Source organism: Uloborus diversus, chromosome 7 (genome assembly GCF_026930045.1).
Source record: "Uloborus diversus isolate 005 chromosome 7, Udiv.v.3.1, whole genome shotgun sequence".
Classification (NCBI taxonomy): Eukaryota; Metazoa; Arthropoda; class Arachnida; order Araneae; family Uloboridae; genus Uloborus; species Uloborus diversus.
In genome coordinates, this window is record NC_072737.1 from 136,391,702 (window position 1) to 136,417,725 (window position 26,024).

General features: G+C 33.8%; 2 protein-coding genes across 2 annotated transcripts in view; one reads left to right on the forward strand and one right to left on the reverse strand.

Moving 5' to 3' along the window:
• The first annotated feature begins 887 nt into the window (after nucleotides 1-887).
• On the forward strand, nucleotides 888-5,356 carry LOC129226902 (piggyBac transposable element-derived protein 4-like). The gene is made up of 2 exons (XM_054861532.1): nucleotides 888-1,880; nucleotides 5,348-5,356. The coding sequence occupies exons 1-2, from the start codon at nucleotides 888-890 to the stop codon at nucleotides 5,354-5,356; spliced, it is 1,002 nt and encodes a 333-aa protein (XP_054717507.1).
• LOC129225653 (lachesin-like) overlaps nucleotides 3,300-26,024 on the reverse strand; it is a 38,977-nt gene continuing 16,252 nt past the window's right edge. The window contains exons 5-7 of the mRNA XM_054860124.1: nucleotides 13,102-13,374; nucleotides 9,277-9,567; nucleotides 3,300-6,462 (exon numbers count right to left, since the gene is read on the reverse strand). Of these exons, the coding sequence (XP_054716099.1) occupies nucleotides 6,338-6,462; nucleotides 9,277-9,567; nucleotides 13,102-13,374 (689 nt within the window). The 3' untranslated portion in view covers nucleotides 3,300-6,337. The remainder of the gene's footprint in view (nucleotides 6,463-9,276; nucleotides 9,568-13,101; nucleotides 13,375-26,024) is intronic.

The window sequence follows — 26,024 nt, forward strand, 5'->3', positions numbered from 1 at the left end:
AAATATTTCACAAGCTTGAGAAACTTATGTTCGTGGACTCAGTGTGGGAAATAAGTTACCAGAAGTTAAGATAAAAGGACCGACGAGCATAGGATATCTTTTTGTGTTGTTGGTCGTTTTGAAGTTTCACAATGCACAAAAGTCACCGAAGATCGTTTCTTACTCTCTTATAAGAAAATCATTCACACACTTCTGTTTCCTTCTTTTCTTGTACGTCAAACGTTCTGGAAAAATAGAAAAGTAAACCTTATTTAAGCTATTGAGTTCAACTTGAACAGTCTCATTGTAACTAACCATGTGGAAGGGATTAGTGCCGCACTTTTATTTAAATCCCATGGTCCGATTTGATTCGGACAGCAGGTTTCTTCCCAAAAGTATTCCTCTGGAATGCGGCAACGCGCCTTTCATCTTTTCTCTTTCTCAACTGCTCCTTGGGTGTACCTTAGGGACCATGAGTGGAGGGGGATTTAGGTTGCTCCAACTCGAATGACTTTCATTCACAGTAAATGTCGAAATAGTATTCAGTTTTTATCTCCTGTGATTCTCTTAGCTTTTAAAAATTTTCCCATGCTTAGGCAAATGATTTCGGCTCCCTTCCCAGGAGGGATTACATTTGCTGCATTTTAGAATAAATGAACAACAAGCAAGAATTCTTTCCTTTGTTAGGAAGCTTGAATGCATCAAAAGTCACCGGCAAGTGACGCCTCTTCCCATTTAGGAAACCATTCAAGCAATTGCACTGTTTTGGGTTATTTCATTCCTTTGCTGTGCATTGGAAAAGATATTTGAATGTTCTTCAGTCACTTCCTTATAGAATTCTGCTTCACAAGTTACTGAAAATATAATTACATATATTATTTAAAGTTTTTTATTGAATATCATAAAATATGGATGATTCATTACTACTTGATTCATCTGATGAAGAAAATAGTAGTTATGATTCGGATGGCAACAGCTATGAATCCGATTTCGACGATTCCCAAAGTGACTCAGAATCAGATTCCAGCGATATTTTATCAAACGCGAGAGATTGGTGTAAAATCAGCAAAAATGATGTATTACAGCCTCCTCCTCCTCCTCGATTCCCATTCACGGGAAGTCCTGGTTTAAAAGAACGTATCCAAAACGCTGCTGATCCAATGGAATATTTTAACATATTTTTTAGTGATGATATTGTTGAACATATTGCATGTGAAACGAATAGATATGCCAAAGATTACCTCAACGATGTGACTTTAAAGCCCCACTCCAGAGCTAATAAATGGAAACCTACTTCACCTGAAGAAATAAGAGTTTTGTTAGCGATTTTCATAATTCAGAGCATTGTACAGAAGCCGAAAGAAAGTCTTTTTTGGACAAGAAGGACGTCAATAGAAACACCTTTCTTCAGAAACGTGATACCTCAGAAAAGGTATTATTTATTAACGAAATTTTTGCATTTCGTCAATAATGATGCTGCTTCAGAAGAATTTCCCGAACCAAAACTTAAAAAAATTTGGCCCATTTTTGAGCACCTTGGCAAAAAATTTTCAACTGCATATATTCCGGACAGAGATATTTCTATAGACGAGTCTCTGATGAAATTTCGAGGAAGATTGTCCTGGATCCAGTTTATTCCTACAAAGAGGGCGAGATTTGGTATTAAGTTTTTTGTCTTGTCTGAGTCAGCATCTGGATACGTGTGGAAACTGACTGTGTACGTTGGAAAAACAACATTATTTGATGAGGAATTTAAAGATCGGAACTTGGCTACAAAGAGCGTTTTGACTTTAATCAAACCTCTTTTAAATCAAGGATATTGCTTGATCACTGATAACTTTTACACGTCTCCTGAGTTATTTGAAGAACTCATCAACCACAAAACAGATGCTTATGGGACGGTAAAAAGAAATCGAAAAAATTTACCCGCTGAACTCAAATTTTCTCACTTGGAGAAAGGGGGCACAATAGCCTTTCAAAAGGGAAAAATGCTAGCCCTGAAATGGAAAGACAAAAAAGATGTATGCATGCTATCTACTGTACATGATGCCACTGAAAAACGCATTGAAAAAAGAGGACAATACGTCATGAAACCATCAGTTATTGTGGATTATAATGCGAACATGGGAGGAGTTGATAAGTGTGATCAAAGACTCTCATATTATTCGACTATGAGAAGGCAAAAAAAATATTATAAAAAAATGTTTCGTCACCTTCTCGACATTACCATTTTTAACAGCTACATATTGTATCGAAAAAATAATCAGAAGTACTTGGAGTTTTTAGACTTTCGCGTCTTGCTTGCAGAAAGACTTATTGAGAAATTTCATAGCCCCGAAGTTACTACAGTTCCAGCAAGAATGCCAGTTACTGTTAATATTTTGCGCCTAACTGAAAGGCATTTCTTAAGTTACATCCCACCTACACCATGTAAAATGGAACCAAGAAGGAGGTGTATCGTGTGTGCCAGCAAAAGAACTGCTAACTTTAAAAGAATTCGAAAAGATGTTCGTACAATGTGCAGTGATTGTGATGTAGGTTTGTGTGCTATTCCGTGCTTCGAAATTTACCATACTAAAGAGGAATTTTAAAGACTTTAAATGAACTTATACAGACTTCAAAAGGTAACAAGCATACCTAATATCTTTACTACAATGAACGTGATATAAATTTAGTGAAAATAATTTTAGAGTGTACATTATATTTTTAGAGAGATGATACACGACAACTGTATGTAAAATTGTAAGTAGTTTTTTTTAATTTCTTTTGCTCATCTGTTCGTTGAAAATTTTCTAAACGTAAAACGTAATATTAATTGTTCATGTATGCATATAATGGGTATGAAGATATAATTAAGGAATAATTTCTATTTTGTTTTGTAAAAGCTGTGAATACTAACAATTACCATCTAAAATAATTTTAGAGTGTATGGTAGATTTTTCTAAGATTTGGTAAACGACAACTCTCTGTATTACTGTATGTGGTTTTTAAAAATTTATTTTGCTCATTTGTTTGTTGAAAATTTTTTAAACATAAAATTTAATATCAACTTTCCATTATTTAATTGTTATTTCCACGAACCTCTGTAGACGTACACATTTGTTTCATAAAAAAAAAAGTATTTTCTAACCAAGAATACTGATTGCAAATATAAATTTCAAGTTCATGTTCGACTGCAAAAACAACATTCAAATCCCTGTAGCAAAACGAGGAGAAAAGGGTTATCATAGTGTAGCGAAATGCGACTGGTTAAGTAAGGTACGGTGTGTTCGCTTTGAGGCGGAAAAGATTTTTCGCCTGGTTCAGGGAATGGGTTAAGCCGAATTTCATGGTACAGTTCAGTTTCCAAAATACATATTGGGTGATTTTAGAAAAATTTTTAAAAGCATGGTAACTGACAGACATGAATGCAATTTATGTGAAAAGTAAAACTAATTCAATAAGAGATTTTTCTAAAAGAAAAAGGACTCTTTATAAAATTCAAATCATAATCAAAGAACAATGAACAAACTTTCCGCCTATGGCAGTTGAGTTGGAAGATATTGCTACAATAAAGAATTACACTAATTAGAACAGCTTGGTTAACAGACTGACATTTCTGAATTTTTCTAACTGTACTAATGCAAATGTTCAAAATTAAGCAGCAAAACCAATAAATAAGTTTACATAAAAGGTAAGCAATGAAAATACATTTGTTATATTTGACAGAGTCGACTCCAGTCAATTGAATCAGTGGTTAATTGAGCCAACCGCTTTAATGAATCAAATTGCCAAAAACAAAACAAAATCCAGCTTTATTGAACTAGCCGTTTTATTGAATCAGCCACTTTATGGAATAAAAACTGTTTAGAACAAATGTTATTCATAAAATCACTGACCACTGTATTGCTAAAATAAATATTTGCAGTATTTACAACAAGTTGGTAACTCACTAACATATTGGCAACTGACTGATATTACAAACATGCCAACACAAAATATTCATTAAAAAATTAAAAAATCAAAAAACATTTTCTCCTAGTTTATTGATTTTTTCAAGCTGAATTTAATGGTATATTTGATTTTTTAAATTCATTTTAGATGATTTTTAAAAAATGTTAAAATTATGGTAAATGATTGGCATGAATGCAACCTGTGGAAAAAGTAATATAGATTCAATGAAAGAGATTCTCCTCTAAAAGCAAAAGGAATTATTCAAAAATTTAATTCGGGATCAAGGAAAAATGAATAACCTTCCGGCATATGGAAAAAGATTTCAAGAATATTACTAAAATAACAAAATTACCGTAATTAGAATAGCTTTGTTTGCTAAATGACTGACATTTCTAAATTTCCTATATATCCTAACATTAAAAAATTCAGAATTACGCAGTAAAACATACAAATAAGTGTGTACAAAAGAAGAGTTTTCTTTACCATTAGGGCTAATTTAGGGGGCCTTCAGCCTATGAGGACCCCAAAATAATAGACCATATAGAAAATTACTACAAAATAGTTTTAATATGCTAATTATAACGTTTAAAAGCAAGGGCGATGCAAAACGAATAAAAAGATTGAAATAGTTTACACCCTCAGTGTACCCTAGCTGTAGTATATGAAATAACAAAAACTGTAGGCACTTGCAACTCTGCAGCACTTCCTTCCTTAGTATTTTTTTGTAGCATCTATTAATGTGTTTGACCGAATATCTATCAGCCTTAAAGATTGTAAATAAAACTCTACACAAAAGAAAAGCAATTAAAATAAGATTTTTTTTTTTATTGATAACCTCTTTTCCCTTCATAGTTTTTTTTTTTTTTAATTGCTAGAGGATTAGACAATCTTTTTTTTTTTTTTTTTTTTTTTTTTTTTTTTTTTTTCAGTGTTTAAAAATAGATCACATCCTTGTAAATTTATTAAACTATTAAAGGTAAACTATTTCTATTTCCTCTACATCATCTTAGCCACTCATATGATTGAACAAGTCCTTTTCTTCAAGAATTTCACCTCAACCTTTCCCCTATTACTATCTATCAGTAATTAGTCTTTCTACAAAATATTGTAGATCATAAGAAACTCCATAGAAATGTTCTTTACTAGCAGTTGCTTACCATATTTTGAATTTTTTCCCCCCTGTGAAAGTTGTGATATTATGAATTTGTCTTTTGGCTGTACTGACTGTAAAATGCTTTCCTCTTCTCTTTTGAATTGACGTATTTTTTTTAATATTAGGCTATTATTTTTGAAATTTAGGCCCAAACATTACTAAATTATGTTAGAATGAATAATGAATAAAATCAATAAAATATTATCTTTTTTTTTTAAATTTAAAGAGTTGATTTGTTTGATATCACTTAAAAGGCTAAAAATAAAGGAAATCTGTTTTCAGGAGCATTAAGTTTAATACATTGCAACCATTTTTAGTTAATATCAGTCAGTTACCGTATCAAGTGCGTCAGTCAGTTACCAAGGAGTTTTCGGTGTTCTGGATGTAAACTTCAAACTCTACTTGCTCAGTATTTAAATGTTCCTGGTGTAGGCAGAGAATACGAATTTTGAAAAATTTTCACCAATTATTTTCATGCTGAGGACTTCCAGTATAAAACTGCATTATGAGTATAACAAAATACCCTAACCTGCTTTCCTTTTAGTTAGAATTTGTGTTAGGAAAAAATTTGATTACTACATACCAAATTTTCCCCCAAAAAATCCGGAAAGGACATAGGGATCTCTTACTGCTTATTTTCAATACAAAAAGTTATAAATTAAAATTTAACTTGGTACACTTTTTGAATATATATTTCAAGCTTTTAAATGATATACAATACTTATAGTTTTCTTAATACTGAAATTTTGATGCTCAAGTTGACATTTTTGTGGAATTGCCCTAAAAGATTCTCTGTAAATAGTACATACTGCAATGCATAAAATAGTTCAACTACCAACCATAAAATAGTTTAGTAATTTAAATCTTCTGAAAAGTTCAACGCTAATGAATGATGATATTAGTTTTACATATTCTGTAGCTTAAGGTACTTGTGCAAGTTCAGATAACAGTACAAATGCAAAACATGATTGCATTTGTAAAATTCACCTTGAATCATCAGTGTAACTTTTTCAACAATGGACGGAGTAAAGTATTTCCATATTCAATGTTTATAAGGTCCTATTAGAGCCTTTGAAAAGATAATTAAAAAGGAAAATTCAGCAGAAAACTGAAGAACAATGCATGTTAATATCCACTAACAATGCATAGTATGATCAAGTAAAATTAATAATTGAACATTGTTCTAATATTTGCACTGCATTTTCTTAATGTTTGATTAGAAAACACTTTCAAAGACTTAGAACACATAAAAACACTCTCAGTAATTATTTCCTATAAAAGGCAATAAAATATGCTGAGAAAAAAACTAAATGCACTTAGTAAAACAAAATTGAAGCCTTGGAATGAGCTTGCTTCAGACAGCCCACAAGCAGGAGGACATTCAATCTTATGTGACTCTGTAAAGTTAAATAAAAAAGTTAATCAAACATAACATAAGTTTTATTAAATCATATAACACATATACATTTAAAAAATCTGTGAAACTATAAAAGAATTACGGTTGTTTTTAGTTGTAAGTTACTGCCCCTAAACCAAGGCTAAGGCAGAACAATACTAGACAGCCCTGTTATCACACCCTGAGACTGCAGTTTCGTTCTTATTAGCACTCCTCAGTCAGGAATAGTAAATAATTGAGCCAGAGGCAGATGCCATCTCATTGAAGCTGAGAGCGCCAACAAACTGGTAGATAAAGTGAAATTAACTCACCAGCAAGTGTTTATAGCATGGTGTGGTTTGACTCATGAATTGAAGGCTAAGCTTGGGTATATTTGGCAGTAAGTTACCGCCCCTAAGCTAGGGATAATGCAGAACAAAATACCATATACCAGACAGCTCGGTTACCACATCCTGAGACTGTAGTTTCGTTCTTATTAGAACTCCTCACTCAGAAATAGTGAATAACCAAGCCGGAGGCAGATGCCATCTCATTGAAGCTGAGAGCGCCAACAAACTGGTAGATAACGTGAAATTGTCTCACCAGCAAGTGTTTGCAGCATGGTGTGGTTCGACTCATAAATTGAAGGCAAAGCTTGGGTATATTTGGCAGTAAGTTACCGCCCCTAAGCTAGGGATAATGCAGAACTACATGTCATATACCAGACAGTTCGGTTACCACATCCTGAGACTGTAGTTTCGTACTTATTAGAACTCCTCACTCAGAAATAGTGAGTAACCAAGCCGGAGGCAGATGCCATCTCATTGAAGCTGAGAGCGCCAACAAACTGGTAGATAAAGTGAAATTATCTCACCAGCAAGTGTTTGCAGCATGGTGCGGTTCGACTCATGAATTGAAGGCTAAGCTTGGGTATATTTGGCAGTAAGTTACCGCCCCTAAGCTAGGGATAATGCAGAACTACATGTCATATACCAGACAGCTTGGTTACCACATCCTGAGACTGTAGTTTCGTTCTTATTAGAACTCCTCACTCAGAAATAGTGAATAACCAAGCCGGAGGCAGATGTCTTTACCTACCAGTTTGTTGGCACTCTCAGCTTCAATGAGATGAATTTGCCTCCAGCTTTGTTATTCACTATTCCTGACTGCGGTGTTCTAATAGAACGAAACTGCAGTCTAAGGATGTGATAACCGAGCTGTCTGGTGTATAGCATGTAATTTTAGTTGTGTTTCTTAAACAAATTCTTAATCACAGAAAAAAAATTTAATACGTTGGAAACCTAATACATGTAGTCACACTTGGAAGGACCTGAATGTAATGCCATTCTTTTCAAAATGGTTAAATTTCTACTAGAGACGTACCGAGTATTTGGTAACTACTCGGTACTCGGCCTACTTGGCCAATTTGCCAAGTACTGGTACTCCTGTCCTATTTTGAAAACTAAAGAAATTTTGACAGCTATACAAGTGATGCTTCTAAGTTCTATTACCATAAGAATTAGCTTTTTCTATGAACTAGAGTTGGAACATCAGTTGAACAACAGTTCACATTTTTCAAAATAAAAACCCTTAACCATACCCTTGGGGCACAGGGTAAATGACAAGTTACAGGGTAACTTGTAAAGTAACAAAGCACCCCTTCCCCGGGTTTCAAAATAACTTGTACTAACTTGCAGAGCCGTAAGGGCTAAGGGGCACCTGAGCATTGCAAAACAGCATTTTTGTACGTTTGAAAAGTCGTTTTCATCTAAGATTTTCCGTTAAAATCGATATCCTTAAAGTTTGTGAATAAAAAAGAAGAAAAATGCAAATCGAAAAGACGTAACTACGGCAACGCCAAATAAAACATCAATAATTTTAATGGAGATGCAGATTATTCGAATTGGATTTTTAATGGCTTGTAACTTTTTTCCTTTGGAGATAGATGCTTAGTTTTTCGACCTTAGGTCAAGTTAGATCAGGAGTAAAAAAGCCGATTTTTCCTGTGGAGTAAAAAAGAAAACTGTGGGACAATTCCTTCGCTTTTTATTGATAGATTTAATGAAGAAAGTAGTGCCTAAATTTTAGCTAAGCCTAAAAAAGCAAGAGCTAAAAATGTAAATAACTCTTGCTGTATTTAAGTTACAGCATTGAAACAAATTGCGTATAACGCGAAAAAGTCTACTTTCCAAAGAAATATAATATTAATAAGTGCAAATAATTTTTTACCCCTTTAATAGGCAATAATAGGCAATTTACATGAAATTTGAGCTTAAAAAATTAATTACAAAAAAACTAATTTGAATTTTAAAAAATAAAACCCCATGTGCACACCTCCGGGGCTCGAGTAATTTTGTACAAAATTTCAAGGCTGTAGGTGCTATGGGGTCTCCTGGACGCAGGCCCGCCACAGACTTTCATCCAGAATGTCTTTAAAACCTTACTTTTATTTACTACTAGTGGTACCCACACGGCTTTACCTGTAATAGAAAATTAAAAGGTCTTTTGGTTCGCCTGTAAATTTACAAATAATGCATGGTTAATTTTCTCACCAATTGTCTTGTGCCCATGTTACCGTTACATGTCATGATAATTTCGTAATTTACTCATCCTTCTTATGATAGTTTTGTTCTTAAATTGGAATAGAAAAAGAACCACATCGATTTTTTGAAAAATCGCTTCGAGGTGCACCCCCCATGCTACAAACTAACTTTGTGCCAAATTTCATGAAAATCAGCCGATCGATCTAGGTGCTGTGCGCGTGACAGAGATCCTGACAGACAGAGAGACTTTCAGCTTTATTATTAGTAAAGATAAAGATCAAGAGATTACTTACCATCAAGCCTGATATACTTTTGGTCATGGCCTAGCTTATTAATAGCTTTACATGTGTATGTTCCATAATCGTCACTTTCTATTTCCGCAACTCGTAGTTTTGTTTCGATAAAACCAGGCTCAGAGCTAAATGTTGTGATAAAATGCTCTCTCTGATTGTCAAAAATTTGAAGTTGATCTTTTAACCATAGGATGGATGGATCTGGATATGCTTCTATTTGACAGTAAAGATCCATGTCATACCCCAAAGCTTGTCGATAATGGGTGAGAGGAACAGAAACAACAGGCGCAACTAAAAATATATAATTCAAAAGAAAAAAATATTAGTGGATTTAAAGCAATGGCGCAGTTTTTTAATCATAGAATGAAAGTTCACTAATCCAATATTTATACTTATATGGCTTCATGCATTCACTGTATTCATAAAGAGTTGTAGAAAACAAAGTGCATAATGAGAACTGCTTTTAAATTGATCACTTAAATCGAGGAACTTCTTGAAAACCTGGATTATTTTCGAAATTTGTTAAGTGTTTCCATCACCTACTATTTTATACTTGCTTAGGTTTATTCTTGACATTAATTTGTAAACATTTTTTAACAATTAGCTTTATAACTGAAAGACTTGCTGCAAAAAGGAGGTAGCTCCAATTTGAATGTTTTCAAAACGTTTGCATAACAACTTAAAACACCAATCCACTTTTTTTCATTTTATATTTTAATAACTTTCCTTGTATGCTTCTCAATAGTTATGCAAGTGAAGTCACAAAAGTTTTTTTTAAACTTCAAAATATGATTTGGTGTTTTAGGCTTTTATTTATACTTTTTAAAAATGGAAATTTGGAAATATCTTTTTTTGCCCCTCAATCATTATTATTCGTTTGTGTTTTTGGCATTGATTAAAAAGCTTGTCTCACCTACCACTGAACATCCCATGACAGAGCATGTAAAATAAGAGCAGTGTAAAATACAATTTCCCACTTTGGCATTTCCCTGACATTGAAATCTAAGAGCCTGGTTGCTATTTTTTACATTCTAATATTAGTAAAAGACCGCAAACAAAAAGGTTTTGTGCAGTTGGTTAGAAAAACAACTGAGGGCATTAGTCAATGTGAAACATTGTAGTGTAGAAGAAAAAGTTCAATAAATCATTTAAAAATTTATACCATTCTGTAAGCCGAATCCAAGATTTTCATCTTACTACATATTTTTGAGAGAATTTCATACTGTCTTTGTATTTCTGAGGAAAAGCTGAGCGACATTCTATTTTTGTAAAAAGGTTTACACTAACATTTTATTTTATGTAAGAAATTTAGTGAAACCTAAATTTAAGCTGAAGAAGAACAATGTCAACTAAAGAATTATTTTTTAATTACACATTTAAGAGGAAAAAATGTGTACTACGTAAAATAAGTAATTGAACTTAAAAGTAAAGTTTATTCTCATTTAGTAGAATTTTGTTTGCTGTCAAAAACAAATTTCAATACTTGCATCTTATCTGCTTCTTTTTTGTTTAAGTTTTTTTTTTATTTTTTTATTGGTCTTTTTCTATATATAATATAAATGAGTGATTCTCAACAGGTGGTCAATGAGCCATTTTCAAGTAATCTGCAAATACAGCTAATGAAAATAAATCTATATCATTTTCACAGTTATAGTAAATTTATTACAGAAAGCTCTTTGATTCATTTACCTGATATACACTCCTGTTTATGAAAATTGCAACACCATGAAGGGCTTACGCAAGTGAGCTGAAAATTGCAGGAAAGTAGGGCATGATATGCAAATGATTAGAATTGCAGACCTGTAGTGCATGCGTATGCTGATCAGCGCCCTCTGAGCGGTCGATCGAACCAAATATAAATAGACAGCTGAAACGAGCCTTGCATGATTATTGGTGGTTATATGCTAGAGTAAACGTTAACTGAATCTTTACTATGCCTCTTCGACGAAAGAAAGCGAAATTTGAGCAAATTTTGGAGTTTGAACGGGGCAGAATCGTCGGCCTTCGTTTAGCTGGAATTGTCTTATCGTGCAGTAGCGGCTCGTGTGCAGCATAAGAGCAGCACAGTCATGCATGTTTGAAAGCAGTGGACGGAAGAGGGTCGGACAGCTCAGAAATCTGGGAGTGGACCATGAAATGCGACGTCAGCTCGCAATGATGACACCTGGTGCGTATGGCGCTGACAAACCGCACAGCTTCTTCTAGACAATTGGCAGCACAGTGGTCAACAGCTACAGGTGTTTCATTGTGTTATTTCTATTGCATGTGGTTCGTTTAAGATTTGTGCAGGTACCAAGTGGTCCTTAGTAGTGAAAAGGGGTTGAGAACCACTGGTTTACTAAATGATTCAAAAATCCTACTGAAAGGTCCCAAAATGTATGCTGCTGTCATAACATGTGCCTTCTACCTTGTATCAGAGAACGATTTTATGACACAATCAATTTAAATTTTTTAATTCTTTTAAGAGTTTCCTATTGAATTGCTGATATTGAGTAACATAGCCGGAAAAAAAGTTAACAGCTTTTTTCACTATTTTTTCTATTTATGGTTAAAAATTTAATACATAAAATACAAAAAAAATAATAACAACAATAAAATTACAGTAACTGCAGATTACATTTGTAAAGAGAATATACAGTCAAACCTCATTATCGCAACACCCGGATTTAACGACACCCCAGATGTCACGCCACCTTTTCAAAGTTCCGAACAAATGCCATATAGTTTTAATGTTAAGTAGCTCCAGATTTAACGACAGTTTTTTTCGTACAACTCCGTTTACAATGACACTTTCAGCTGCGCACACTGGATCAAATATTTCTTTGCAATTGAAAAATTTTCAGTAAAATAATGAAGACATCTGAAAATGTTTGTTGTAGGAACTTGGAACTTCGGACTCTGACAAGAGATTTGACCAGGCATGATGCCTCAAGAATGGTGGGGGGCGAGTAGATAAGTTCTGGAAGGTATAGGTTTCAGACTTTGACAAGAGGGACAAAAGAAAGGAATTCAAAGCCGGTGGATTGTAGTACTGGACGAGGGAAACAGCAAGAGAAGAGAAAGACCATAGTACATTAAGCTGTAAGTGGTTACAACAAGCTTTTCCCATGAGAGAAAAAGAGACAAGGGGCTCCTCATTAGTTTGAAAAGGGACACACAACTCTTAAAATGGATAAAAGGATTAAAAAGGATTGTTCCACCTTCAGGTGGGGCTTAGCCGTCAAAATCGAATCAAGTTGCAGACAAAAGTGAAGAGTTTTCAATTGGTTTCTTTCTTGTTGGTAATTTTGTGGAAGGAGTGTGACAAATGTTATTCAAAAATTTATCGAACATTTTATTGGAAAGCATTGTAGAATTGAAAAAAAATAATAAGTGAAGGATTTTATTTTTTTGAATAATTTTTGTCATATTCAGCAATAATTCAAATTTGCATTAGTTAAATCTAATTAAAAACATATAAACAGTATTAATTTCTTCATTAAATCTAATTCTATGGTAAACTAATGTTAAATCATGAATTTTTTAAACTATTCCAGTTATGACGTCGCTCTGGCTATGACGACACTTTGTTGACAGTCCCAAAGGTGCCGTGATAACGAGGTTCGACTGTATTAACATAAATTTAAAACCAATAATAATAATAATAATACTAAGCAATACTTGTGCATTGTGCAAGTAAGCAATAAATATGAAAAAAACCTAACAATTAAGCAACACATTAGTAAACAAAGAACATTTCTTAATTTTCTTGTATTAAACATGCATATTAATAAATGATACTGTTATCACAAAAAACTTCATCTTTTAGCACCAGAAACTACTTACATTCTACTTCGACACCCACGTGTCTACGAGCTCCTTTACCAACACCATTTTCAGCAATGCAGTAGTAAGTACCCCTGTCATATTTACTAATGTTATGTATAGACAAAATATTTCCTCGATAAACAGCTCCTCCAGTGGGTAAAATATCGTTGTTTTCCCTTCTCCAAGACACTTTTGGTTCAGGGTACCCAGTTGCGTAACAATGAAGAGATACTGTAGCCCCAGACGTAGTTTGCACAGTTTGCGTGCTGTTATCTAAGATTATTGGTGGAACTAAAACAGAAATTTAAAATGCAATATCAGTCGTATTTCAAACAGTAAAAATCAAATGAATACACTGATGAAAAAATAGCAATTAGACAATAACTATTTTACATATGTTAGCATTTGAACCAGTGGTTGGAAGTAGCGCGCTACAAGTAGCGACGCTACTGTAGTAGTGTTAGGCATAAATGCCTGTTAATAACAACAGTAAATAATCCTATCTCATCACCTCACAACACCAATAGTAAAAGAATGTTTTTCCTTACTTATAATGTATTACCAATCATTCTGCATGACTGGGGTAAAAGAATCTTATCAGCACTCATTCACATTGGTCGAATCGACCGAATGTTTGTTTCACTTTCGTTCACCCTTGGCGGGAACTCCGTTGTGGATGACGTCATAGATGCTTCTAGAAGAAATCTGAAGGCATGTGTGCTTAACGATAGCAGTGATGTGTCTGTTCACGTGACTCTGATATGCTAATGCCTCGGGGGGGATATTTAAACTGCTCGCGGCTTTAGTTCTCTCTCTTTGATCATCTCTCGTCGTGGTAGGCGGTCGCTCGATCGGTATGCGAACTTGCTTGTTCGTGCCGTTCGCCCTTTATTAGAAATGATGAGCTGGACTTAGCTTATTTCCCAATGGGTCTATTTCATCGAAGTTTTTAGTCAATAGTCATGCAGTTTGCGTTGCACTGTTAGTTATCTCATGCAGAAGTAGCATGTGGAGAGATTATATTGTTAGTATTTATTTTTATCATTTACAGCATGTTTTTAACTATTTACATTATCGTTTAAATAAACTTCATGAAAGTTAGAAATAGTTTGTCAAGTCTTATTTCCGAACTCACTCTGCTAGTATCAAAGAAACATTGGGAAGATATTATTAGATTAGAAATTCTCCCCAACACGGGTTATGGGCCCAGTCCCTTTCCTGCGCAGACCTAGTGAAAATATTTTTGGATAAGACTAGGAAATGATAAAGAGTGTACATGCATCTGTAAAAAGGCGGGGTTGTACTGCTGCCAAAAGTACATGTACCGTTGGATGGTGTACATTTCGATATTTTTCAGAAATTTTGAAAATTTTTTTTTGGAAGCTGCAAATTCGATGACCCATCTGAAGATGAAGTTATTGGAATGTTTGAGATGGGGGGGGGCGACCAAGATAGAAGCGACTTAAAAGATTTTACCAAAATTCAAGAATACTAAAGTTTGAAAAAAAGAAAAATGGCAAATTTCGCGATTCAGATTGAAAAGCTCAACAACAAGAATTACCTCGAATGGTCGACGAATATGAAGTTCCTTCTCATGGAACGGAATGTATGGGACATTACTAACGGAAAAGAGAAAGAACCAGTCATTAATGAGAAGACGAATGTAACAGAAAAGGATGTGAAACAATTTATTGTGAGGAAGCGAACTGCAGTCTCTCTAATCTTCTTGAATATTGAACAAAATCTGAGAAAAATAGTTGAAACTATAGAAGATCCATGCGAATCTTGGAAGAAACTAAAATTACATTTTTTTCCGGAGAACAGATGTATAAGTATGCAACTCTTCATTGAGCTGAATCAATGCAAGAAAGAGAATGGAGAAAAGCTGAATTTATTCGCGGCGCGTCTGCAGAGAATTTTCGACAAAATCAAAGTTGCTTATCCGAATTTCCCGGAGGACTGTATTTCTCTTAAATTACTGCAAAGTTTACCAGAAACGTATGATCATCTAATTCAACAGATTTTGATGAGGAAAGATGAAGATTTTACATTCGAGAAAATCCTGGTTGATCTAATTATTGAAGAAAACCGTCAAGAAATGAAAGAAGAGAAGACAAATGAGATGCAGGTTTTCCAAGTTAAATCTAAAATTCGATGTTACAAGTGTCATGAAGATGGACATAGAAGAAGCAGATGCCCTTATGTCAAAAATGAAGACCGTCAAAGATTGACTTCACAAGAAAGAAATAAAAGGGGAAACCAGCACCAATCCCGGAAAGAATGGAGGGATGAAGGTACGAGCCCAAGGAGTAGAAATCGCCGATGGAGTTCTAGAAGGAAGTTCCAGGAGCGTCGCCGATCGCCTTCAAATAACAGATGTGAGTATCCTTTGTATTTCTTGTCAGAGGCAAATCTTAGTCAGACCCAAGATAAAGGGAATACATTTATTTTTGACACTGCCGCATCAAATCACTGTTGCTCAAATAAGAACTGGTTTAGGACATTTGAACCCCTAAATGATGTAAACATGGCTGTTGCCGTGAAAAAGCAAATTTTCCCGATTGAGGGAAAAGGGGAAATCAAAGTTAAGTTCGGTAAAAGAACTGTAATTCTCAAAGATGTAATGTATTCTCCCCGTTTGAGACGAAATATTTTGTCTGGCACCAAGTTTGACCAGGGTGGTGCAAAATTTAAAGGTGGGGCAGGTTTCGTGGAGGTATCCGACAAACAGGGATTAATTTTTAAAGCTGAACTCAATAATGGAGTTTATAATGTTAATTGTAAAAAGTTTAAAAATTCTCCTAGTTCTAGTCATGTAAATAAAGAACCTTCGATAGAATGCTGTCAAAGTGACATTGAAACTTGGCATAAACGCTGTGGACACGTCAACACTGAAAGTATTCGTCAAACTAGTAATCTTTCAGCTGTTCGTGGCCTACCTAAGTTTAAACACGTTAAATTAAACTGTGATGTTTGTAAATTAGGAAAATTTAAGCGTGTTAGTTTCAAGTCAATTGATAGAGTAAGAAGTACCCAGCCATTGCAATTACTGCATATGGATGTTTGGGGAAAATGTGAAGTAGAGGGTAGAAACGGAGAAAATTATTTTCTTTCTATTATTGATGACTATTCTAAAAGGTGTTCATTGTATCCTATTAAGTCAAAAAGTCAGGTTCCGGGAATTGTAAAACAACATATTCTGAGAGCCGAAAGATTTATCGGCAAAAAGGTTGTCAGTATCAGATCTGATAACGGGACGGAATTTGTAAATCAGGAACTAGACGGGTTCTGTCAGAATATGGGTATACATCATGAACTCACAAATGTGTACACACCAGAGCAAAATGGATTAATTGAAAATTTTAACCGGACAGTAACAAATAGTGCACGCGTTTTGTTAAAAGAAAGTGGTTTGCCAAACAGTTTTTGGCCTGACGCGATGTTATATTTTGTATACACATGGAATAGAATTTGTCATTCAAGTCAAGAAAAGACTCCTTTTGAACTTTACAGGGGAAGAAAACCGTCTGTAAGACATTTAAAAGCATTCGGAACTACTTGTTTTGCCGGTATCCCACGACAATTAAGAAAGAAACTAGACCTAAAAGCCGAAAAAGGCGTTTTAATCGGATACGCGTTCAATCGTAAAGGATTTCACGTTTATCTTCCAGACAAAGATAAAGTCATTGAAACAATCAACGTATCTTTCAAAGAGAATTCCTTTTTCAAGGACGAATTTACTTCCGAGCAGGAATCACGCGGAAAAGAAAATACCCTTTTCTGGCCTCTTTCGCCTCAAGTAGAAGATAAGAATTCTTCGGAAGAAAGCGAAGATTCGAATCGCTTCAGAGAATTAGATGTTGAAAGTAGCTCTGAAGGGGGGGCGGAAAGTTCAGACAGTGAGGGGGATGATTCTAGTCGCAAACCAATGCGGGAAGCTAGGTGGATTCGGAAATTTGTCCCTAGACCTGATGGTTCAAGAAACGACGTATATTATTTTGAAAAGGGGAATAGCAAAAGATTAAGATCGTTGAATGATGTTCAAAAATATTGTCTTCGTGAAAACATAGCGTATGATCCGGAATTATTTAATTTTAAAGGCAATGATGATTTTCAGGGTGAAGTTTCAAATCAATCTAAAATTTTAACTCATGTTTCCTGACTAGACACAGAAATTCAAATCCCTAGAACATATAAACAGTCATTAAAATCTAATGAAAGGGGGGAATGGCAAAAATCAATGGAAATAGAAATAGGCACTATGCGTAAAAGAAATGTTTGGAATTTAGTCAAATTACCGAAAAATGTTAATCCTATCGGATGTAGATGGGTTTATAATTTAAAGAAAGGGGAAAATGGTGAAGTTTATAAAAGTAGACTAGTCGCTCAGGGGACTAATCAAGTGAGGGGACTAGATTTTGATCTAACCTTCTGCCCAGTAGTCTGCTTTAGTACCATTCGCTTTTTCTTTTCTTTGTTGGTATCAAGAGAAAATTGGCTACATATCCAATGTGACGTTAAAAGTGCGTACCTATATGCTCCTATTGATGAAATAATATATATGAAGCAACCCCCAGGTTTTATTGAAAAGGGAAAAGAAAATTATGTGTGCAAATTGAATAAAGCTATATACGGCCTGCACCAAAGCAGTCGTCTGTGGTTTTATGAAATCGAAAATATATTGCTTAAAATTGGTTTTCGTAAATTTTTATCATGTAATTGTGTTTATTATACTGATAATGTGATTTTACTCTTATATGTGGATGACATTGTGTTATTCAGTAAGAAAGACAGGGATATTAAAGATGCTTTGACTTTACTTCTTATGTTGAAATTAAAATTTTAGGTAAAACTAAAAAGCTACTAGGTGTAGAATTTGAAAATGAAGGAAATGGCTTAAATTTACATCAAACTGAATACATTCGTGTAGTTTATGAAAGATTTAGTAAATTTAAAATTCCTATTTCTTCTTTACCTATTAGTAAAGGATGTGTTTATTCAAAGTTAAATTGTCCTACTACTCCAGCTGAGATTGACGAAATGTCAAAATATAAATACAAGAGTTTATTAGGGTGTTTATCATTTATTTCTAGTAGAACACGTCCTGATATATCATATGCTGTTAACATTTTCAGCCAATTTCAAAGCAACCCAGGAATGGTACACTGGGATGGATTGTTGAAATTACTAGGATATGTTTATCATACTAAAGATTTAAAATTAAACTTAAAATGTGAAAATGTTCAACTTATAACTTTTTCGGATGCTGATTTCGCCACAAATAAAGATGATAGAACCTCATTAGGCGGTCAACTTGTTTTACTTGATAAAGCTCCAATTGAATGGCGCACGTTCAAAGAACGAAGCGTTAGCCTTTCAACGATGGAAGCTGAATTTATTGCCATGACCGAATGTGCAAAAGAGCTCATGTGGTTTGATCGTATAATTGACGAATGCATCAAAATAAAAATTGTTAAAAGTTGTAAAATTAAATCTATTTTGTATGTGGATAATCAGGCTACGTTAGATTTTGTTAAATCGCCTATCGAAAATCATCGTAGTAAACACATTGATATCAAATTGTTTTTCATTGGGGATTTAGTTCATAAAAATATTTTTAACGTGAGATATGTCAAAAGCAAAGATAACATGTCGGACATATTCACGAAACCTCTCACCCGATTAGAAATTCAAAGATTTATAGAAAATTTTTTTTGTACAAATATAATATAATTTAAAAACATTTTTAGATATTTTAGAAAATTGTTTAATGTACTTTAAATTTTTCTTCTTTGCATCATGTTTTGTGAAATGTTTTTGCAAGTTCTAACAATTTAATTGTCCACCTGAATGTTTCGGTGGCTTTTTTCTTCCTATCAACCGGGTTGCGAACAGCTTTTTGTTACGTCTCGTTAAAAGTGAAAATGTAATTGTCAGAGTCTTCCCGGGAGTTAGGATAGAGGGAGTTTATTGTTGCATGAAGGTCTATCGCGGGTGTATTTGTTTTTCATTTTGTGAGACCCTATTTTGGAATATTGGAAACACCACTAGTTCCCGTTAGAATTTGTAATTTTCCTTCATTAAATATATTATGGTGCAAAAATGTTATTAAAAAAAATAAATAAAAATTTGAATTAGTAAAAATGAAATTTTAATCAGTTAAAATTATCATACAGTCTTTAAGTATAGATGGGAGCATTTTTTGATTTAGATTTTTAGAGATCTATTTGTAAATGAAATGATTTAGTGAGAAATGGATAGTTAGTAAAAGAGCTTATTTACATTTCGTCATAAATATTTCTCAATAGATGCTTATACTATACTATTTTCCAGACTGTGATATTTTATATGCTGATTCGAACAGTTACTGTGGGTTTTTATTTTATATTTCAGATTAATCTACTGTCACTGTTATAAATTAAACTGGAAAAATGATTGAAAAAAATTATAAAGGACTTTGATCAAGAATTTGTTTTCGAACCTTTGGTGAAAATTCGTGGAAAACGTACTATGAGTTACGACGTACGAGAGAGTACGAAAGAAAATAAAAAGGACATTTTCAAGATGATTGTTCTTTGAACTTTTGAATTTTTTTTAGCAAAGTGTATTGTATGTTGTGTTTTTCTCAAATTTTGAGATTCTAGATCTATAATGGAAGTTCGTAATATAGAGTCAAGTTTATATTTTAAAAATTTGTTCATTGTTTTTGTCATATAGTTATTAATATGTGGAAATTGTGTTAATGTCTAAATGAAGTTAAATTTTTTTTGAATGTTTTCATTGTGAGATGATGAGAGGGGGGACCTTGTTAGGCATAAATGCCTGTTAATAACAACACTAAATAATCCTATCTCATCACCTCACAACACCAATAGTAAAAGAACGTTTTTCCTTACTTATAATGTATTACCAATCATTCTGCATGACTGGGGTAAAAGAATCTTATCAGCACTCATTCACATTGGTCGAATCGACCGAATGTTTGTTTCACTTTCGTTCACCCTTGGCGGGAACTCCGTTGTGGATGACGTCATAGATGCTTCTAGAAGAAATCTGAAGGCATGTGTGCTTAACGATAGCAGTGATGTGTCCGTTCACGTGACTCTGATATGCTAATGCCCCGGGGGGGATATTTAAACTGCTCGCGGCTTTAGTTCTCTCTCTTTGATCATCTCTCGTCGTGGTAGGCGGTCGCTCGATCGGTATGCGAACTTGCTTGTTCGTGCCGTTCGCCCTTTATTAGAAATGATGAGCTGGACTTAGCTTATTTCCCAATGGGTCTATTTCATCGAAGTTTTTAGTCAATAGTCATGCAGTTTGCGTTGCACTGTTAGTTATCTCATGCAGAAGTAGCATGTGGAGAGATTATATTGTTAGTATTTATTTTTATCATTTACAGCATGTTTTTAACTATTTACATTATCGTTTAAATAAACTTCATGAAAGTTAGAAATAGTTTGTCAAGTCTTATTTCCGAACTCACTCTGCTAGTATCAAAGAAACATTGGGAAGATATTATTAGATTAGAAATTCTCCCCAACAAGTAGCTACATTTTTTAGTAGTTTGTAGCGTAGCGCACTACTTTCTTAAAAAGTAGAGTAGCGAGTAGTTCGATACAAAAAAAAAGTAGTTTGTAGCGATTTCTGGAAACTACTTTTAAATAAATTTTCAAAAAAAAAGAAAGAAAAGAAAAAAAAAAGAGGTTTCAAGCGAATCTGACGGGTGCAAGTTTTACGCAAGTGTAACTTGCACCAATCAAATTTGTAAGACTCTGAAAAATTTGAGCTGACCTCAGACATATTATTTTCGTGCCATTCGTTCCATCTATGTCGCCGTTAGTTTGTTTGGCATCGAAATTTTCACATTTCCCAAATATTCGCCTTGAATAGAGCATGAGAAAGAAAAGAAAAAGCGATAACTGCCAATTTAGTACCGCGTTTGCGTTTTCTGAGAGAGGGGTGGGGGAGGGGGCTCAAAAAAGTGTCTATACGATTTTCCATGAACATACCTGTAATTTTTGACATTTAAAAACATCCCTCAAACTGTTTCAACCCATTTCTTAACTTCATATTACCGAATTTAAATATAGAGAACTGAAATCTTACTGTATTAAAAATAAATAAATAATAATAATAAGCTGTGTTATTAAATAAAAGCACTATTAGGATGCACAAACTCATTGGAGGAGAATGACATAAATTGAAACAGTATGGTACATATAGTATGTAGCTATAATAAAATGCAACATTACAATAGTACTGTACAGTGGATACAGTAATTATATTCTACACACTCTTTAGTTGTTCTAGCATATCGAAAATCTTTACATTTGATTAGTTGCCAGAAACTTTCTATTTTTCCCTCAATTTTTGAACTTCAGATAAACTTATGGGAAGTGATGTATCATCAACTTCATATTTAGAATGAAAAAGAAGCGGAGCGACTTGTACACTGACAAAGCGATGTTTCGACTAGTACGGTGTGGGGAACTTCCGCTTTCAATGATTGCTAAAGGGAAAGTTTATTCACGAAACTAATATTAAGTGTGTTGCGGGTGAGGAATTCGCGTTAGTTCCGAAATTCGTTACTCGAGGAAAACTCCGCATAAACCGAATCGCGTTGCCGCGCGAGTTCACTGTAGTTTAAAATTGTACATTGAAGAGAAGTAAGCTTTTATTTCATATTTCGGATATTTATTAATGTTCGATTATAAATACTAGAACCGTTTTTCATATTTTTCTATTTCTTTTTTTTTTCTTTTCTTTTTTTTAAAACTGATTGAGTGTGTTGATACATTAACCTAATAAAAGTCAATTATTAAAAATTTTAGTTTTTGAGACTTTCGGTAAAATTGAAAAATGCTTTTATTTCATTTTATCAGTGGCATAAGGTGGGAGATAGAGTCCAGGTCCGGACCACTAACTTGATGATCAAAACCAATTAATTAGTTCAAAAAATATAAGTTCTCTATACGATTAACTCCTGTAATAATAGTTAAATTTTGTTTAAAAAATGTTTTTCATCGTCTAAAATCAATTTTATGAATGTGTATGTATGAGTAAAATTTAAATTAAATTATGACTGCATCTATTTACATTTTCAAGTAGCCAAGTTGCACTTCTTGAATTACATATTCACTGTTAGGAATGGATTAAAAATTTAAAGGTTGAATTCTTTCAACTTTTAATCCTTTCCTGAAGCGAATACAGTAAAACCTGAAGTTGACCACCTTTGTAAGTTGGCCACCTGTTTAAGTTGACCACTAAATTGGTGCACCGCGAGTGGCCAACTTACACAGGGTTCACTGTATTCGTAAAAATTGTAAAAATGCTTCGAATGACAAATTGGCTAATTGAAGGAAGGAAAGAATAAATAATTCTTAGTAAAATTCCATGTTCAAATAAGCCAATTTATTAGTCTAAACCACGTTTTGAATTCTTTTCGTTCAATCCTCAAACGGTGTGTATGTGTAATGTTTTTATTTATTTATTTTTTAAAAAGTAGCGAAGTAGCGACTACATTTCAAAAGTAGTTTGTAGTTGCTACATTTTGAAAAAAGTAGTTGTAGTTGTAGTTAACTACATTTTTCATAAAGTAGTTGTAGTTGTAGTTCGCTACAAAAAAAAATGTAGTTTTTCCAACCACTGATTTGAACCATGAATAATAACAAATAATAAAGTAAATTTTATGTGCATTCATTCATATTATGTACCCATAAATATTAGACTGTTAGGTGTTTAAACTATTTACAGAGATAACCTATCTGTAACAATATTTTTTTAGTGGTTCTTAAAAAAATTATTGTAAAGACAGTTTACATAGGGTACACTTATATCTTTCAACATTTTAACACATTTTATTTTCATAAATTTAAAAATATTAAAATGCTTAAATTGGGGTTTTCAGATTGAAACCACTTCCTTAGTAGGAATGAAAAATACTAATTTTTATGTTTTTGAAATAACAGCAAAAGCTTAGTAAGTTGCTCTAAGGTACATAACAGTCATGAATCTTTGAACATTTGAGCATTGTGAACCAACATACAGATATACTGTTAGTCACACTGAATCAGATAAACAAATGCCCAGCAACAGTGGCGGCAATTCGAGGGGGGGGCAAGGGGGGCGACCGCCCCCACACTTTTTTCATCAATAAAGGTCGCCTGAACCTTTTTAAGATTTTAATTTGAAAAGAATTCTGGGAGATTACCCAACGATAGCTTGAAACTGAATTTTTTAGACTTCAGTTTCAAAAAATTTCCAAAGGAGAACCCGTAAACATGCTCCCTCCTTCTCATATCTTTAAAGAGGGCCTAAATTTTGTGCAATTATAAGAATCGGAAATTTTTCAAGGAAGCGAACCCGCATCTCCCTAACATTAGTAAAAATGTGTTTTTAAACCTCCAATCAAGAAACATATTCGGAAGTAGTCCTCCGCATTTTCCTTTGAAGTCACCAGAGGAAGTCTAAAATTGATGTTATAGGGCTTTATCAGTTCCAAAAAGTTTTACCAGGGGAAAACCTCCGAAACTCGTTCTTTCCTCATAAAAGTCATTCAAAAGATATCCTGAAATACCATTTTTAAGATGATTCAACTCTGCCCAAATTTTGGGGAGAGAACCCCAGAACACCTTGCCCTCAATTTGCTAAAGATGTCCTAAATTTGCTTTTTTTAAGACACCAGTTGCAGGATTATTTTTGGGACGTTACCTTTACATCACCAAAGATATTTCTTTTGATACTTCAGCTTTAAAATTTTTTTGGGGAAAAGTTTCCGAAGCCTCCCCTCCCCTTTCCCCATAAAACACCTAAAGATAGCCAAAAGAACAAGTCTTCAGCTTCCAAAAAATGTCTTGCCCCTGCACTTATAATCCTCAATCGCCGCCTCTGCCCAGCAAGAATAAAACCTTCTTGAACCGAAATATTTTCTCATAAACACAATTTCAAAGATCCCCGTTTATTCAAATAATTTCTGCGGCCAATCCAATAAGAGTGGTCAGCAAAAAAAAATTATAATAATAAATGAATAGGCAGTATGAAAAGAAAAAACTTTTTTTTTTAATGGGTAATACTAGAAGCACTAAGGGGAGTTAAAAAAAGCTCTCATTCAAATGTATAGTTGATATTTTTCCCAGCTAACACAACTGTCAAAAGATAGCCCCTTAGCCAGGGGAGTAATAGGCACTTTGAAAATCTAGTGGAGATTATAAATATAATGTTCTTTATAGTTTTGGAAAAAAGAGATACAAAATAATTCCCAAAGCTCTTTGATCAAGCAATTCCCAATTATTGACTTATTTCAAAATTTAATGTAGGAAAAGAGGTGCTAAAGCAAAGATTTTGTAAGCTAAGTTTGAAGTTACTTCCATTTTTTAAATTTTCATCATGTTTTTTATAATTATATTATTTTGTTGTTTAGTGACCTCATTTCAAAAACTTTCAAACTACTAACATACATTACTTTAACACCAACCTGTCCCGATTTTAAAAGAAGGGCTTAACTAGGGGACTTAATCTGACTTAATGGGAGAAAACTATGTATGTTGTAATGCATAATTCTTTAATTAACAATCAGTCCCAAAAAAAAAGAATTCTTAACTTCGTTCTAAAGGAATTCTCAGGGTGTTTACTCAAAAAAAAAAAATCAATTTCCCTGACTTTTCCAGGTTTTCCATACCCCAAACGAAATTTTTCCATGTGCTTTTTTAAAGGTTGGTTTAGCTACTTTTACTATTTTTTTTAATGGTTGGCTGTGCTTATGTGAAATTTTATACACGTTATGCTTATATTTCAAACTATTACATCCATCCATCCCCTAAAACAGGCTTTGTTTTTCTGGGAAACTTTGCAAACTTTTATGAAATCACTTCATTACATTGTTAAACATCAAATACATCTCTTCACACAGGAAAGGGGCCATTGGTTTACCAGCCTGGAATCTTATTAAAAAAACTTGCAATTCTGATGCCGCCGAAATAAAGAAACCCAACTTTGCTTTCAAAAGTTCACTGCACTTCAACATCAATTTTACTGTATCATAAGTATTTGTATTTGCTTAACGTTTGCAACCTCTGCCTTTTGAACAAAGACTTCTTATTGTGGAAAAATGTCTAAAGCCCTTTGTGCAATGGCTGAGCTCTTGAACAAGATTTCAGAGAAAAAAACACTTCTTTGGTGACATTTTTAAAGTTTGTTTGGCTCGCAATCAAAAGGAATTGTTTGAAAGCATTTAAACATAAATTGACAAACACATCTCTACAGAGATAAAGAACAACACAAACACCTAAGTAATACTGAAATTGATAAATAATCTATAAACTATTTTACCCTTACTTTGAACAGGCTTATTTATAACTGGTATGGGAAAATTAAAAAAAATTTCATTCGTTGTTACAGAAGCAACCTAACTACCACTGTTATGGGGTGTAAACTTCCCAACCCCCATGAGAAACTGGAATGTGCAAAACTAAAGAACAAAAGGTGGGGTTGAAGAGCTGGTTGAAGGAAAGAAGAACAGTGAAACCTCTTTAAACGGACACTCCCCGAATAACGGACACCTCTAATTAACGGACATTTTTGCAAGTCCCAGTCCCTCAATATAGGCCATTCCATGTAATTCACTCTGAATAACGTACACTCCGAATAACGGACAGTTATTTCACAAAAAATTTCCCTTGCGATTGTAGCACTTCCGGTTTTTTTTTTTCTTTTCACAGAATATCTTAGTAACTGTTTGCATTACAAAGCTTTTTCATCCTCCACAACTGATATCCCCCCCCCCCCCGTCATTTCCTTATCACTGTTTTCTTGGAATTAAAAGGGTGGTAATGGGCAGAGGCAGCGATTGGGGCTTAAAAGTTGGGGACAGAAAAAAAAAAGAACTAAAAGGCACGGTACTTTTTGCGGGGCAGCAAAAAATGAAAAAGAAAATAAAAGTCCTA

Bases quoted from the DNA above. Each gene is read 5' to 3' on its own strand.
- LOC129226902 (XM_054861532.1), top strand. From the start codon at position 888: ATGGATGATTCATTACTACTTGATTCATCTGATGAAGAAAATAGTAGT.